The sequence below is a fragment of the Manduca sexta genome, chromosome 10 (genome assembly GCF_014839805.1).
Source record: "Manduca sexta isolate Smith_Timp_Sample1 chromosome 10, JHU_Msex_v1.0, whole genome shotgun sequence".
Classification (NCBI taxonomy): domain Eukaryota; kingdom Metazoa; phylum Arthropoda; class Insecta; order Lepidoptera; family Sphingidae; genus Manduca; species Manduca sexta.
Genome location: NC_051124.1, coordinates 11,336,214 through 11,353,707, shown reverse-complemented (window position 1 = coordinate 11,353,707; position 17,494 = coordinate 11,336,214). Strand labels below are relative to the sequence as shown.

The 17,494-nt window shown below is 33.4% G+C and overlaps 1 protein-coding gene across 3 annotated transcripts in view; it reads right to left on the bottom strand.

The window, feature by feature from the left end:
* The window catches only part of LOC115441926 (zinc finger and BTB domain-containing protein 44), a 51,929-nt gene extending 34,898 nt beyond the window's left edge, over positions 1-17,031 (bottom strand). For 2 of the 3 annotated variants that reach the window (XM_037437052.1, XM_037437055.1), the window contains exons 1-5: positions 16,423-16,948; positions 15,947-16,140; positions 15,216-15,543; positions 2,400-2,589; positions 170-349 (exon numbers count right to left, since the gene is read on the bottom strand). In XM_037437052.1, the coding sequence (XP_037292949.1) occupies positions 170-349; positions 2,400-2,589; positions 15,216-15,543; positions 15,947-16,140 (892 nt within the window). In that variant the 5' untranslated portion in view covers positions 16,423-16,948. Of the gene's footprint in view, positions 1-169; positions 350-2,399; positions 2,590-15,215; positions 15,544-15,946; positions 16,141-16,422; positions 16,949-16,985 lie in introns of those variants that run through there. The other variant, XM_037437053.1, reaches the window with a different exon arrangement.
* Between the last annotated feature and the right edge of the window lie 463 nt (positions 17,032-17,494).

Sequence of the window (17,494 nt, the reverse complement as noted above, 5' to 3'; positions counted from 1 at the left end):
TTAAAATAACTAGCACAGCATTCTGTTGGGACCAATGTTTGCATATACCACAAACATTGTCATATAGCGCACTGTCAAAACAATTCTATGTATACCTCAAACAGCAACATTGTCAAATCGCTCGCTATAGTAGAAAATTACCAATTGGCTCATACATTCAAAGACTCACCGGGCGAAGTGACCTTGCTGATGCGTTCGTCAGTCTTATTGTCTTCTTGAAAGCGCACTGTCATCGGCTTCTTCTTGACGCGCATCTTCTCGTCTTCTGGGGAGAGTATGGACACGCGCTTTTTTGGACGGTCGTCGTCTTCGCGCTTCAAGTCTGCCGTTGTGGACGCGGCCCCGAGGGCTGTGGGTGATTAGCGTCGATAAGTATTATGTGGAAGTGAGGGCTTATTACACAAAGACTTTCAAATAAGCGGAAGATGTAAGTACTTGGTGCGCAAGTTTTTGTGAAAATGTTTGATATGAAGGGAACAGTTTCCAATTGGATACCGTTTACTCTCTTTTGCATTTGAAAAATGTACAGCCTCTGAAGTAGAAAGTAATAGGAAGCAAGAGTTTTAGACGTAATATTATAAGAATCTCTGATTAAGATGCTTTTCCATACCTTGAACAAGGTGTAGTGTACGTTCGAACGAGCAAGCAAATACATTTTGAAAATCAATATTTTAGCAACATCTGGGCTAATTATTTATAGATATATTTTCATAATAATTACCTACAACTTGATATATGCAGCATTTTAAAAACCGCCTCTACTACAAACTAATCCTTTATAGAAAAAAAAAATGCCCAGGCCAAATTCTGAAACTCATGTTTTATTATGATAAAAATTTTAAAGTAAATATTAGATAAAAAAAAACCATTAAGAAACAAGATGCATCAATTTGTGCAGGATATGACATTGACCTTAATTTAGGTAAAAGTTGTCCTTGTTTCAAAGTCGAGCATTAAAATCAAACTGCATAATATTTAATAAATGCTCTATTATAATAAAAATTAGGTCCTAAATGGTAGTTGCTCTTACAAATTTAAGTCTATTTTAGGTCCCAGACTGCCCCATGTTGTACGCCCACGTTCTAATGTTGTTACTAAGGTCGTTTTGAACATTAAAAATAATTGGTACATACCACACACAACGTAAATCAAACAGCTCATTTATGTCGCGTTTTGGTTAATTGTTGCAAGGGTATAGAGTATAGACTACTATGTAAGTTGTACATTATCTATATGTATTTTTACTACAGACTAAATAAATCCAGTACAAATATTTGTTTTAAAATATTGTACATACTCTATGTTTGGCTATGGCTTATGATATGATAGAATTTTAAAATCGATGTCCGCCTTTAAAAAAAATCCAAGCTTTTATACAGGGTGTGCAATAAACCACCCCCAATATATACCTAAAATATCCACAAAGATTAAAAAATATTTTCGTCTACAAAAACGGGATTAATCTAATTAGTATATGATTAAAAAAGTCGACATTACTCGAGTGGAGCGTTGACCTTAGTACAAAGTACGGGCGGCGCGGGTACTACGCGGGTGTTTCGGGTGGGAGGGAGGATTCGTTGCACGTGTAGTACTGATTCATTTGTTACACGTGCTGATCTGAGCACGGTTCATCGACCGCAGATGTTTTCGATTGTCTTCTGATTAAAGGTAAGTATGATAAACCAGTTAAATTTCTTGTTATTATTAGTGTGCCATGTAAATGAGCTATAATCGCCGTGAATAATTATAGATCCCGATGATAAACTACACCCTGTATAGCAATTTGGTTAAATATAAAAAAATATATAGTATTCACATATGTGAACATAGTTGCACTTACGACAGGTCAAAGCACATGATAATAATAAATTATTATAATTATGAGTTATATAACTACAGACATTTAGGCTCTTGTGTAGTTTATTTGGCCTGGTAGGTTGCCTATCTGACCTAACAGGCCAAAAAACTACACACATGTAGATAAACAAATGTGATAATATATAAATATGAAATTACAGATATATTTTTAAGGACTTTTTTTTTAAATTTACCTTACTATTTTTTTCGAAAATCTGATATTGAACCGTCACTTAATCAACGAATTCCAATGTTTACAATGTGTCACACGCTGTATACAACCAGTTACTTTTATTTTATAGATCCCATAGATGGACAATTGTATACTCATAAAAACCGCCATAAATATCTGCACCTATAGCTTAGTCACAATTTCACATACTAGATAGGTTAGTGTGATAGTAAAAGTTACAGTAAAAAATAAAGCCACGAATGCGCATTATCACATCACGGTGCGAAATAACACAGGGTAAAAGTATGCGCACTAGCACTGGTTGCACTCTGCCTACCCCTTCAGGAAATGTGATAATCTAGTGACTCACCCTGATCATGCTCAGTCTGTATGCTGGCGACGACTTTATCACCAGCTCGGGAGGCGTTCCTGGCCTCCTCCATCTCCCTCGCAGCTGCCGCGAGGATGTTGTTGACCGCCGTATGCGTATTCACTGGATCGTCACGCCGTCGCCGTCGAATCTCCTCGGCGCGCATCATCGACTGTTGGTACATGTGGATCTAGCGAGAAAGTATAGTATTAAAATAATTGTTTTTACTGTAATGAACATTGAGAAAATATAGAATATTTTAAATGTTTATTTAATAGACTATAAGAGTTTTGTACGTAAGTATACTTGCACTTTCGTACAACATTGTATTATACAACATAATGATGGAATAAACAGGAACCTGTATATTATGGAGAAAAAAAATAACACGAAGTTAATAACGTCGTGACTTTATAGTTAAACATTTATTCTAGACCCTATATTACTGATTAGTTTTTAATAATACATTATAGCGTTCATTCATTCATTCTTAAATGCCTGATATCCAGAGCTAAAAAACAATTTCCTAAGTAGGTTTCATAAGTTCACTTTAAATAATTGTATATAATTGAAAAATAAACACTAAGAAGGTACTATATTTATATTACTAAAGCTAGCAACCTTAGAAAAGGAAGTCGAGTCTGAGCAAATTAAGTTACAGAGAAACTACGAACGAATAACTTCAGTTATCTTTGAAAAAAATATCAATTTCCCGCCACTACTGGTACTGGCCCCAATTAAACCATCTTTCAATATTTTTTTTTACTTCTTGTGTCTCTTTGTAGATGATAGATTAATATTTATTTACGAAAATTTTCTATAGTTTAAGAAATTATTGTATAATGATTTCTTATGTTTACACGAATGTTAGACATTAAAATTAAACTATTTTTCTGATTTTATCGCGGTTTTAATATTTCAGTTTTCTCCCGACGTTTCGAAGACTTTGCAGTCTTCGTGGTCACAGGGACTGTCCCCCCAGCGATAAAATCCGAAAAATTGTTTATTTTAATTATTTTATACACCAGAATTGCTTTCCATACATTACGGGATGACATTAAAAAGTTATTATTCCGAGGAACCGGTATATGTTTACACAGATAAAAATAAACTGAGTTCACATATTTTCGAAAAGCCAACCTGTCATATTTAAACGATATTTTCGTTTCGTAAAGATAACGTCTGAAGATTATTTCGAGGGGAATATGATTATTCGTTACAAAATAAAATATTGTTGGCTGTTTTTTTTTCTGTTCGTTAATTACTATATGTTTCATATTGTAGATATTTATGCTGCTATCTTATGCCACTGTTTTTCTACGTTTGTCGCCGTGTTAGAGCGGAAGAACTGTTGCATTACGTTTAAAGTATGACTATTGGTCAATAAAGCAAGAGATTACTTGACATCATGAGGTTTGCAACGAATGACTTAGAAGAAAGACTGCCACTATTGCATGCAGATATTCACTATTGAGATCTATGTAGAACAGCTTTTTTTATGAGAAGTGTTTATTTTTATTGCTTTGAATGATGAGACGAGCTTGCCGTTCGCCTGATGGTAATCAATACGTCCGCCCATAAGTAGAAACACCATCCAACACCTTGAATTACTAAGCATTGTTTAGTATTCCATTTCGCTCGCCATCCTGAGACATGAGATATTAAGTCTTATTATGTCCGGTAGTTATACTGGCTTCAATGTTCAAATCGGAATACAACAGTGACTACACACTGATGCTTGGCGGCAGAAATAGAAGGTGCAATGGTGACTTATGCTTTCCATACAATATACGAGCTTATTCAGTGCGCATAAAAATGACCTTAATTTCTACAATTTACGTAGTGACGCGTCTATGCTACGTGTGTAACGTAGTCGTAGAAGTTACAACGTGACAACGATAATCATTCGAAATACTAGTGTTCTCTCTATCACTCCTACAGACTGCGCCTATGGTATACTAAGGGGGAAAGAGACAAACATGTAATAACCAGGACCATTGTACGCTAGATTTTAGCAGATTTAATATAACGGATAACGATTATTATCTAAGGTCGGCAAGATGATTCCGGGTTATAAACTTTCGGCATATAAGTTTACGACCGACCGTAAAACCTCTTCGCAAATATTTTTTTAATAAAACGAATTAAAAAACACATATACAATTTATATTATGAATGACTATCTGTGCATTCGAGTTCTTTATGCGATACTTAACCCTTTTGAAATATATTTCTTGGATCTTTTGTCTTCATGTTTACTATCGGGTGTACGCGATCAATACTACTGTATATGTATACGTCTATAGATTACAAATGATCGAAGAAAGAGCACTTTCACCAGCGTTACCAAAAGTAATAGAATCCCTAAACAAGTTTTGAAGGCTCCTGTGTACTATGTTTGGTTCATTTATACATGCTTTCTACCTGAGTTATATGTTCTTAAATATTTAGGATATGCTCTCTACACTCTTCATAAAATATTATAATTTTGTGAAACTCAACTCAACAAACCTCTGAGGGACTCATTTGCATTTCACTACTTATGAGCTAAATTACGACGATTACCAAAGTTTGAAAAATATTTTTCACAGAAAGAAAACTGACAATGACAAAAATATTTCTCACTTCGTGCTTATCCTAAAAAACAAACACTAAAAAACAAAAATAATTTAACATTACTTATATACTGGTTACCAAATTTGGAATCGGTGAATAATTGCTAGTTAAGCTAACCATAAAAAGAAATCAGTCGTAAAAACCTCCTTCTTTTTTGAAGTCGGTAAACAATAAACTAAAATATTACACTGCATTTAAATATATTTAAATTTAATTACAATAGTGTAAATGCTATTTCCGTACAGCACGAAGGTAATTGATATTTCGACCTACTTTTGTATCGGTTCGCCAACTTGAGCTTGCGGGTATTCGGTTTAGCCACTAGTAACCATTAACAATCTATACAAATAAATTTAAGTGTCTTTCTATGAAAATTAAATGGAATGATTTATTTGAATCCGTAAAATGTTATACATTATTTAGATTCCGTCAATATTGACTCTACCACCAGTTCGAAAAGCAGTTCTCACCAGAGAAGAATGGGCAAGAAACTCTGGTGTTGCACTTTTCAAACTCATTTTAAGGTATAAACTACAGTATAACAATTGAAACTTAAAAAACTAAACGCGTTTTTAATTTATTTTTTGTCCGGACGTATGGGCTAAACAGAAATGACTTATGACAACAATAGCTGCTGGATAAAAGATATTTTTGAGTGCAATTTGGATTAAGTTATTTTGCATAAGTACTAAAGCAGATCCACCAACGAGCGCTAGTCCAAAAATAAGTAGATATAACACATTTCGACGTTATGTGATGACTCGTCAAATTGTTTTTTTATTAAAGCGACCGTCGCGTTGGTCTGGTCATCAAATCTATTTAAGATATCCGATAATATAGTACATAGTACGAAATGTACTAATTTTTGAAAATTCATCTATAGGTAATTGGTGTACCATCAGACCTCGTAGAAAATTATCTGGAGCGTAAGAGGTAAATATAAAGACCTCATTGGACACATTTCTCATGTTAGTACCTTCGCATAGGCCGTTTATTTTTCACTGTTACCAGATTGCTCAATGACATCGCCCCAAAAGTATTTGAAGAGCTTTCAGGAAATTGGGTTCTTACAATATTCATAGAATAGGAAATGTTTCGGTGCTTTTCAGTGTTAAAAATGGGTGTCAAATATGTCGGGATGATAAATACACCATATTTTGCTCCGAAGACTAAATTTCTTCTTCCAAAATTACCCCTATGGCGTTATTTGGGAAGAAGCCCGCTATCTAATAACCGTAGTTTTTTTAGACAAGGTACACGCTTCGGTAATATAGTATACAATATATTTGCCAGAGTTGAAGATAAGAGACAAGAAGCACGACAAGAAGCGTAGAGGACGAATAAGGTGATATTAAAAAAAAAACGAAGACATCTCGCATTTATCCCTGAAGGGGTATGCAGAGGCGCAACTAGATCACCCACTTTTCACCAAGTGTGTTCCAACCCATGATGGAATAGGGGCCGAGCCTATCACCATATCGGCTAGAAAAACCCAAATATCACTTTGTCAGGATTCGAACCCAGGACCTCAGAGCGCTGCCGTACCGTGCCTGCAGTACAACTACGCCACTGGGGCAGTCATAATAATTATAAGGTCAAAAATATTGCGAAAGCATCCCGAGTGTAAGAAGTTTAGAAAACCTCACAAACGCCAACGTCATTCGTTAAGGTAACATCTAAAGGCCTTTCAAAATACACATTCAGTAAGAAACATTTTCGTCCAATAACCAATTTTCCGACCAATTAAATGTAAAAAATATGTATTTAATATAATTTAACACCAATATCATCATGCATTATCATTTCGAAATAATATTAAACAACACTAAAATAAAAGATAAATATTGTAACTAGATAACTTGCGCTACATATTATATAAATATAATAATTACCTGATAAACAATAATTATTCTATATTGCACGATAATGTGTGGAATGTTGTAGAAAATGTGTATATTTTAATTTTATAGCCGCGTGATTTTATAAAATATAATGATTTTTGTATTTGTGAACGACTAAACGGAAATCAATACGCCATATTGTAAGCAACTTGGCAAGACAGTATCAATACCATATAAATAAAATTTAGAGTTTTTTTACACGACTGCGGCAAACCGCGCTGCACCTGATGAAGTGAAGTTTTTATTGCTTTGACTGACGAGACGAGCATGCCGTTCGCCTGATAGTAAGCAATACGACCGCCCATAAACAGTAGAAACACCATCCAACAACTTGAATTACAAAGTATTGTTTGGTAATCCACTGCGCTCGCCATTCTAAGACATAAGTTGTTAAGTCTTATTATGTCCAGTAGTTACACTGGCTACAATGTTCTTCAATCCGAAACACAACAGTGACTTCACACCGCTGCTTGACGGCAGAAATAGACATTGTGGTGGTACCTACCTAGGCATACTCTCACGTATAAGGGACTTATTACCTGCGACTGACGAGAAATGATTATCGCTCGTCAGCGAACTCATTTGTGACTTCCTGAAACAGTTACTGGACTATACAATGCCTATTTTACACCTTATATATGGTGATCGCTATCCAGGCAGATCTAAATATCCTACCCTAAGCTGCAACTGAGATTTTTTATTTTAATTTTGAGATGACCAATTCCTAAGACATAAGATCTGCTAATTCTCATAATACCCATAGACAATGACCTTGAAACTATAATTGTTTACTCTTAGTTTGGCGACAAAAAAATTATCAATTTATCTACCCTGGCGGACTCTGGCTCTACTACCATCTAGCTTGTTCATTAATACATTATGTTAAAGGTCATACATGTCATATGCAAAGATATTTTATTGCTATTGTTGTACAATTGCGCTTTATTTCGAACTATTAAATAAGCAAACATTGTATAAGTAGGTAGGTACTTATTGTTCTGTTCGTTTTTATTCTAGAAAATATTTGTATTCAAATTTTGAATATTTATAAATGGAACGTATGAACGTTATAGTTTTCTACGTATATTACAGGCTTACACGAATTATTTTTTTTAATTATTATTGAGCATAAAATGAGTTTAATTATAATTTTCCCTAACGCAACCTTAAACTCAATACTTAAAAAACTAGCCGGCGAATCACAAAGAAATCCTTAACTTTCTACATGTATGTTATATAATTACGTACATCGTTAGTACAGTCGAGTGCACTAATCACTTGTGAATGCAAATTGTTCGCGGCTATAACAATAGCTCCGTTATAAAATAATATATGAATAACATTTCTTGTTATTACTTTAACATGGTAATTTAATTTTTTAAATTGCGTGTGATCCATGTTTTTACACTTCTATTAAAGCCCATTCACACTGGCGACTTGCAAGTGCACCGAAGCGACTAATGAATATGTGTTCAACTTAACCAGTCTACATCATTTTCAACCCTCATCGTCATTAGGACATGGAAGCTTATAGCTGGAAACGCCTTTAAACGCCGAAAACTAGTCATGGATTCTGTATTTTCGGGCTATTTTCGTTTATTCCTCGGAATATTCACGCTCTTTCTAACCTACGCCCTCCGGGATATCACTCTTTCTTCCCGGATTTCAACATAAACTAAATAAAATTTGATACCATAAATACTATAACATCATAAACGTAGAAGGTTAGAAAAAAATGTAATATCGCATATAGCACCACAATGCCACGCTCTCACAGCGCTAGCGTGAACTTAGCCTTACTATAAAGGCCGTTTTGTATTGTCTAAAATCTACATGTATCGTTGATCTATATTAGCCGACTTGACTGATGACGTCACGCTTGAGGAAATATTATGAATAAATAAAACTACTTCTTTTGTTGTGTCTTGTCTTTGAAGATTGTAACGCCTTTTTGAATGTGATCAAAGCGGCGATACAATCATCCTAATATTTTGAATAACAATCTTCGTATGGTGCGATTGCAGAGCAATACTTTTACTTTATAGTAAGCGTTTCTAGTAAAGCTGCTTTGTTGGTGGTAGGATGTATTTTATATTCGCCCGGATAGCCACCACCATACAAGGTGTTAAAACCCGCCATAGCGGCCCAGGTAAGTGTGTCGCGTTCTGAGGTCACTCTGTATATATTCGGTTGCAACAGGCCGGCATAATTGTGTCAACCGTCGAGGGGTAATCATCTCTCGTTAGTCGACATTCTATTAAACCCCACTCTACTTACCATGAGGTGCAATGGGGGTCAATTTTTCATGCAGAAATAAAAAAAAATGATATAAAAGGTGGCATATTCAACTCTTTGGAGACGCAACAACTCCTGTTGAAAAACCATTTTTGAATGTAGTACTATAGGGCGATGTGGTTACTGTTTGATTTTGGGCCTAATTTTCCAAACTATATAAATTCAAGTACGCAACTATGTTACAGCACTTTCCTCGTAAGACACCTTATAAATCGGAATGCTAGTGTTAAAAATGTGACGCGTGACGAAAATAGTAAAGATATTAAACTATATAGAATACATAGTCTATAAACACACACGAATTTGTACTCACAAATAGGGCTAGTTTTCGTATCCTACTAATATTGTAAATGCGAAAGTTTTTGAGGATGGATGTATGTCTGTTCCTCTTTCACTAAAAATCTACTGAACCGATTTGGATGAAGCTTCACAGTGATATTGGTTATACATCAAAATTACACATAGGATACATATCAAGCAGGTCAGAAAAAAAATTATCCCGTAAAACTCTTTCACGCGAGCGACACCGCGAGCAAAAGCTATTACAATTCTCTTTGGGGCTATTCAAAGAGCATTACAATGGGCTAGTAATACACGTGTTCGACGTAATTTTTTCTTTTTTTATGACGTATTTTTTTTTGCCGCCAGTACTTGACGTATACAAAATAGTTTTTACATATTGTGTTAACTAAACACACGAAGAAAAATATGTTGATAACAGAAATACTTACATAACTCGAAAAAAACAACTATACATACAATAAGGAATTTATATAATCAAATACACTTCAATTAATTTGTACGTTGGTTATTACACCTAACTAGGAAACGATAATTAATTACATTAAAAAATGAACCTATAATATTTTTTACATTAACACTATCGATTTTTTACTCACACAAACATAAAAAAGCCTATTTTTGCTATTAAATTTAAATGTTATTAATTTAACAAAAGTTCACCACACGCTGCGGAAACAAAAAATATAATCATTAATTAGGCATATTTTAGCATAACACAAGTTATTGTGTTGAATTACTTAATGAACAAATAGTAATAATAATATAATTATATACAAGTTCAATCTGAAGTATATAATTAACACGCATAAGTAATTAATAAAAAAGCCCTAGTAAAGCATTAAAGGTGAGACCCCACCTGCGAGCTTCAGAGCGTCAACTAGCAACATATAGCACTTAAATTTATTAGGGAGTTAGTCTACATTAACTTTTCTTTTATTAGTGTCTTGTAGATCGTGAGAAGTCATCAAGAGGTTCAGTGGCAAAGGGACAAATTTTCAAAAGACAACCAGAGGCAAAAAAATTGTCTTAGTTACCACATCGCTGCCAATTTAACAGAAAATAAAATGTAAGACAAACATAAATAAGCTAAAAGGAAAGCCGCTAGGAATCGGGTTGATAGACACTTCACCACTGAAGGAGTTACATATCTTGTTATTGCTTGACGTTTTGTGGAAGAGTTTTTGCGTTTAGACAAACTTTATTTGACATAGGATATGTAAACAAATTAAAGATGCCGGTCATGTTAAAATTCCTGATGAAAATCGCCTAAGACTTAAGCCACTTGCAACGTGCAAACCTAATTCCAATTAGACATTTTAAAGGTAACCAAATAGAGACTTATCTAAGACGATTATAATATGCAAAAGGAAACACCTTAAGATAGTATATGTAAACAAAAAAGTCATTGTAATGTCAAACACAAGTGAGTCAGATACGAAAAATATGAATTACGTCACCGTTTACTTGATGATAAATTGACTGATTAAACGTTTTAATGTATTTTAAATTTAACGCACTGGAAAATGCTACTCTTGATTTTTATATTAGCATAAATGTTCACATGTCCCGCATATAATTAACGTGAGTGACGCGCGCAACGTCATATAATGACCTCTCGTGTATGCGTAGCTTTATCATTGGATCAAAACATGTGAATGAAAAATGACTGATAACATTTTCTACATAACTCGATAAAATATAACATAATGCGCAAATTTTTCTAGATAAATATATTAAAAATATTGTTGAAATATTTACTAAGCGAAAACTAGTTTCAATTTTCGAAATGAATAAAATATATTTTGTAAAATGCGTTAATATTTTTGCTTCATGAAAATTACAAATCAATAATATTGTGTCATCATATATTTTAACCATAAAATGTTCCGTGATCTGGATTATTTCTAAGAACTGATCCTATTATTGCGTGCAACCGCCCACCATAAATATTTAGCTCAATAAACAAAGCTATTAAAATTAAACGTTAAATTAATTATTCAAAGAGCCTTACTGACTATTGTACTAATATAAAAATGACTAATGTATGTACACTATGAAATTGATGAGGCGTCTTCGAGCTCCTTACATGGCGAGCACTGACACTGTCTTAATTTCAATTATCTTATTTCCTACGAGACTATTTTTTAATTTGAAAAATATGACAATCTATCCTGTGACTATTTAATCATGCAATCGTGAGTCAACTATTTTTTTATTGTAATACCGGTAATTATACTGATTCATATTTTATTTTAAATTGCAGATTTGCAATCTTTATAACAAATACCGACACAAATAATAAACAAAAATTGCAGATATAAGAATGTATATTAACGGTATAAAAAAGTAGATAACGCAATTAGAACATATTTTTTCGAATTTTTAATTTCGTGTATACAGGATGTTCCATAAACACGGTATACAATTTATATCACATGTAATTGGTATGCAATTATTTTCTAAAGTATGTGAATCAGTTGCATACAATTTTTCTTTAAGAAAAAGATCAAAACTGTATCAATGGATTAAATATCTTCTTCATAATCATAATATAACATTGCATAACCAAAGACGTGAGCATCTGCAATCCGCAACAACCTTTACCTATTTATTTTTTATTAATACTATTTAGCATATAGCTAATAACACAATTTTGTCTAGTGACATATATTATTAAATTTTCAATAAAAATAATAATATAAGTTGTTATTTTAGGTAGGTATCACTGATGCCAAGTAGTAGAGTCGATACGTTAATGCATCCTGGTATGGTGGACATAGTAAACAATATAATTATTGAGCATTATAATACTTTTTTTTAAACAAGCACGAAAAAGTGACCCCCTGCACCTGCTGGTAAGCGGAGTGGGCTCTAATAGAATGTCAACTGACGAGTGATGATTACCCCTCGACAGTCGACACAATTATGCCGGCCTGTTGAACCCGGATATGTATAGCCTGATCCCGGAACGCGACACTTACGTGGGCCACTATGGCGGGTTTTAACACCTTGTGTACGGTGGTCGCTATCCAGGCGGATATAAAATATATCCTACAACCAGCAAAAATTACCTAACATTTAAAAAATAAAGATATTTAAGTACAATGCAATGTTTCTCACTAAAATTCTAATTGTTTTTCTACTGTTATTGGCAATCGAGATGCCTATCATGAGAAAAACTAGTTAGCTTAGACAATCAGAAGTAAAAAAAAAACATCAAATACACTAAATGTGTTATAAAAATATACAAATAACTATGTATTTTATTACTACAAATATCTAAAAAAAACTGCATTATAATTTAAATCTAATAATACATGTTAAGCATATTAAGTTTGATAGATAATAGCGTAATAAACTAAATAAGCTAATAATAATAACATAATATTATTATTTAATTTGCACCTATCAATAAGATAGGATAGTAAGATTTTTTATCTGAAATATATTTAAATAATGATCAAATTATTTAAATATATTTCAGATAAAAAATCTTATACACATTTATACTGGTACATATTTGTTAATGTTTATTTGTCACATTTTTAAGAAATATAGTTAAATTCTCTTTAAAATGGGGGAAATCTGAGATAAGATTTTTCAGTATTTTCTAATATTATAAACATAAAAGTATATAAAACTACTGAATGGATTTGAAAGAAACATAATGCAGATAAAATAGATCCTAGAATAACATATAAATTTTTTATCCTAGAAGATTTACGCAAGCAAAACCGCGGGCTAAAGCAAGTACCTTATTACTACCAGTCAACATGCTATATAACTTATAATGTAGCTTACATTTAAAATGAAAGTATTTATCTACTTGGCCTTACTTCTAAGATCTAGAATTTAGGCTAAGGATAGATGTTTGATTAGTAAATTCAGAAGATCTGAATTTGACTCCCAGGGGTCAGTTTTCTGGTTTGATTTATCAAGGATTGATCTCCCAAGAGTTTTTGACGAAATTTAACCGATTTTATAAACAATGAATAATTTCTGTAACATGGGACTAAAGACAGCCTATTTTACAGTACGATATAGATAAAACAATGAGCCTGACATTTCCATATTCCTTTGAACAGTCCATTAATAAATCATATTTTGAATTATCCAAATTTTCCTGTCAAGCCCTAAAATGTAAACATTAAATAATTAACACATGCCAAGGTAAGTGATGTCATTATAACAAATTTTCATGAATCAGTGTATAAATATTTTTATAAATTGACAATAAATTGTTTATTTAATTTTCTAACACCTGTACAGGTAAACATCAGACATAGTAATACATATTTGTATGTAGAACTATATTATATACTGAAATAAATATCAAAATATTTTTTTGGTAACACAGGAAAATATATATTCATTGATTATTTTATTTCTACTATATATCCTTTACTCTATAATTACCAAGAACATGGAATTTTAATAATAAAATAATTCAATCTTCCAAATTCTGTATAGAGGTATGTTGTCATCAAAGAATTCTTCTATACAGCTAAATAAATTTAATACCCAAATAATTCAAGTACTGCTTCATTCTTAAAGGTATTCAGTCACAATAGCAACAGGCTGTTATTCGAATGCATTGTTTACTACTTCATGGAAGAAAGTTGCAATAAGTATTGCATGGTTAACAAAATACCTACTTATATATTATAGTAATAGTAACCATATTCATGTGGCATCTATACTGGCAATACAATAATGGAGCATTTGGCAAGAAATAGTGGAAAAATCACCACTTTCTGCTCACTATGAAAGCAAAATGTCAAAGTACCAATATTCATTATCAATAATTTTATAAAATATCATAAATTATTTCATTTTATTGCATGATTTAGTGCGGAACCCTTCACTTTATCTGTTCCTAGAATAAATACAGTGATAATATTCATGTATCCTTGTATAACATCAAATACAACTTTAAAATAACATAATTTTACATTATATATTTATTATTCTAAGAAACAGTACAGCATATTTAAATAGTAAATAAATTGAATTCACGAAATAAACCCCTATTTGAAAAAATACAAAACTATTCTATTGTGCAAATCCACAAGATTATATTAATGGTTTTTAGTACAAATCTCATTATACATGTAATTTAAAATAATACAACAAATTTTAATTCTATTAGATCATTTAACATTAAATGATGTTCAAGAGTAATTACTTTTTTCTCTCTAATCTACAATATATGATAATGTTTTTGTCAAACCCATAAATTAAATTTGATGCAGCCTATCTAATGAATTTTATGCCCAGTACATTTCAACACTACTTGTAGAATGTAAACAAACATGATTTTCAATAATACAGTACCAGCTTCTGCAGTGCATCAATGTTTTATGTTAATTATATTAACAGTTATTCCAGTGTATATTCATTAAATAAACTCAAAAACTTGGCAATGCAATGCATTTTATTTTGTTTGCTGGTGGTAGCATAACCACCTGGATAATGACCACCATACACAAGGTGATAAGACCCTCCATTGTGGCCCACATGTGTTGCATTCCGAGACCAGCCTGTATATATCTGGTTCCAACAAGCCATCAGTCAGCATTCTGTTGGACCCCACTCCACTTACCATCAGGTACAGTGTGGTCACTTTGCTCTTCCCATAAAAACCCTGCCTGCAAGTTGCATTTGAATATGTACTATATAAAATATATGTGCAAAATCTTACCTGTTTCAACCTCTCGACATCAGTTGCTGACCGAGGCTGTGTAAAGGATGACTGTGCAGCTTGTGCCACCTGAGCTGCCTGTGCTGCCTGTACTGACGTCTGAGGGTATGACGGGTACTCCAAGTTCACATTCAACATCTGTGCAGCATTATCCCGGGCCTCGTATGCCAGCCCTCGGATCTCTAACTCTGACGCTGTGTGCATCAGGGACTGCAGGTCCAACTCTTGGACGTCCACAGAACCCTTGTACATGAACTCCACAAGGAGGTTGATCTCTGAGAATGGTATCCCCTTCAAGATCACAATGGGATGTTGACATGGGTTGTCTCTGGTGGAAAAATACACACATTCAACTATTTATCACAATGTTGTAATTTGAATAATAAATTATCTCATGTTTATTAAAGTGGACATAATTTTTTTGTTATCATAAGATAAAAATATTATATTCGTCTTGTATGACTTTTATATAACATTTCAACAACTATTTTGTGATATGTTTAAAAAAAATGTTTATTCTAAGACAGAATGAATTGTGAAAATATTGGCTCTAATACAATTTACAGTGCTAGCATTATAAATAACTTCACTAGAAAAAATAATGATGTCATAATGACTAAATGGTTCAGGTCTTGTAACATGATTCAAATAATATAATAATTATTTTCAAAGCAATAAAATTGAAGATTAAATGCATGGTAATTTTTGATGATAGAATATGATGTACTCACTTGAATATTTGCTCGAAGTAAGGGCTGCAGGCGGACAGCACGAGCTTGTGCGCCTTGAGAGTCCCATCGCGGCAGGAGAGCGTGACGTCCGCCAGCGCCGACGACGAGTAGATGGTGGTGAACAGCTGGCTCAGGTTCTGCAGGTGGTTGTTCCACTTGAGGTGGAACGTTTTGTCGCTCACCAGCCCCTGCATCTGCACCACCACACGCACTTATACAACACAAATCACACCACTTCGCGTCTGATAGTTAATCGACAGAAAACCGACTCTGCTGCGACCGCTACATAAAATTATAATTATTACAACTTATTTTTAGAACGATGCCCGTAAAAAACACTATACGTACGCGGTATGACAGTGTAATATACCGTAGGTACGCGCCGCCGACGGAATTTAGAACTATAAAATTTTATTTATATTATATTCGGCAAAACGAAATTTTTGACGAAACACACGCCGGTCGAAAATTCTTACCTCGTATTCGCTTTACCCACTTCCAGATTTTTCACAAATAACACCGAAACATTTCACAAAATTAATACAATAATTATGTTACACAGAAAGCCGTGTCGTAAAAAACAGAGTGGGGCACGCCGTGGCCCCCTCCTTGCCCCGGCCCCCTCGCACACAATCAATATACGGAATATGAGAGCGCGGCGCGCCCCCTCGCCCCCCGCATGCTTTATTATACCGTAATTAATATACAACTTTATAAATTGTATTATAGACCGGCGCACATACACCTAAGCACAATGAATAATTTAAAACAACTTTCAATGCGCTATAATCAATAGCCGTCTAGGAAAATTTACAACTGTGGGAAATGAATGTTCAATGTACCGCGGAAATATATAACCACCTACACTCTTCCTACCTATAACATTTTTTTTTTTATTTTTTATCGTAAACAGGACTCCTTTGACTTTCCAGGTATTTTTGCATTGTTTATTGCATATTTGCGCCGGTGAATATATTTTATCAAAGAATTCAACCCGCCCGGAGCCCCTTCCTTTAAAATAAATTAGTTTAGTACCTACCTATACACATATTTGCTGTTGTAGTGAATCGTGTGAGTGTGTGTTGTGTAATAAAAGTACCTACTTCACTGTTCATTTCAATCTCTTTTTACTGCTCACGCATACAGACGCAGTTGGGACTCGAGAGAATAGGCTGATGTTGTTTTTTGTTTTTATTAGATTCCATCTTTTCATCTATACATTGCATTAGTATGAGTAATACATTCAACATTGTGGCATGGTTTGTTGGAACAGGAAAGAATGATGCGCGGCAATGCGCGGGTTTCTGGATATTTGAATATTTGATATTTGCTAGGTACTTTTAAGTGCATAAAATTTAGATCGTTTTGTTTCTTTTTGGAAAATATTACTTTTGCTTGTACCCGTTTGGCGCTTAAATTGAACGGTTAATCCGTGGACTTTTAGTTCTACTACACTTAGTCAACGGATTAACCGTTCAATTTACTCAACGGATTTACCACTGTAAATATTCGCTTATTATTATTGTAAAGCAATAAATAATTAATGAA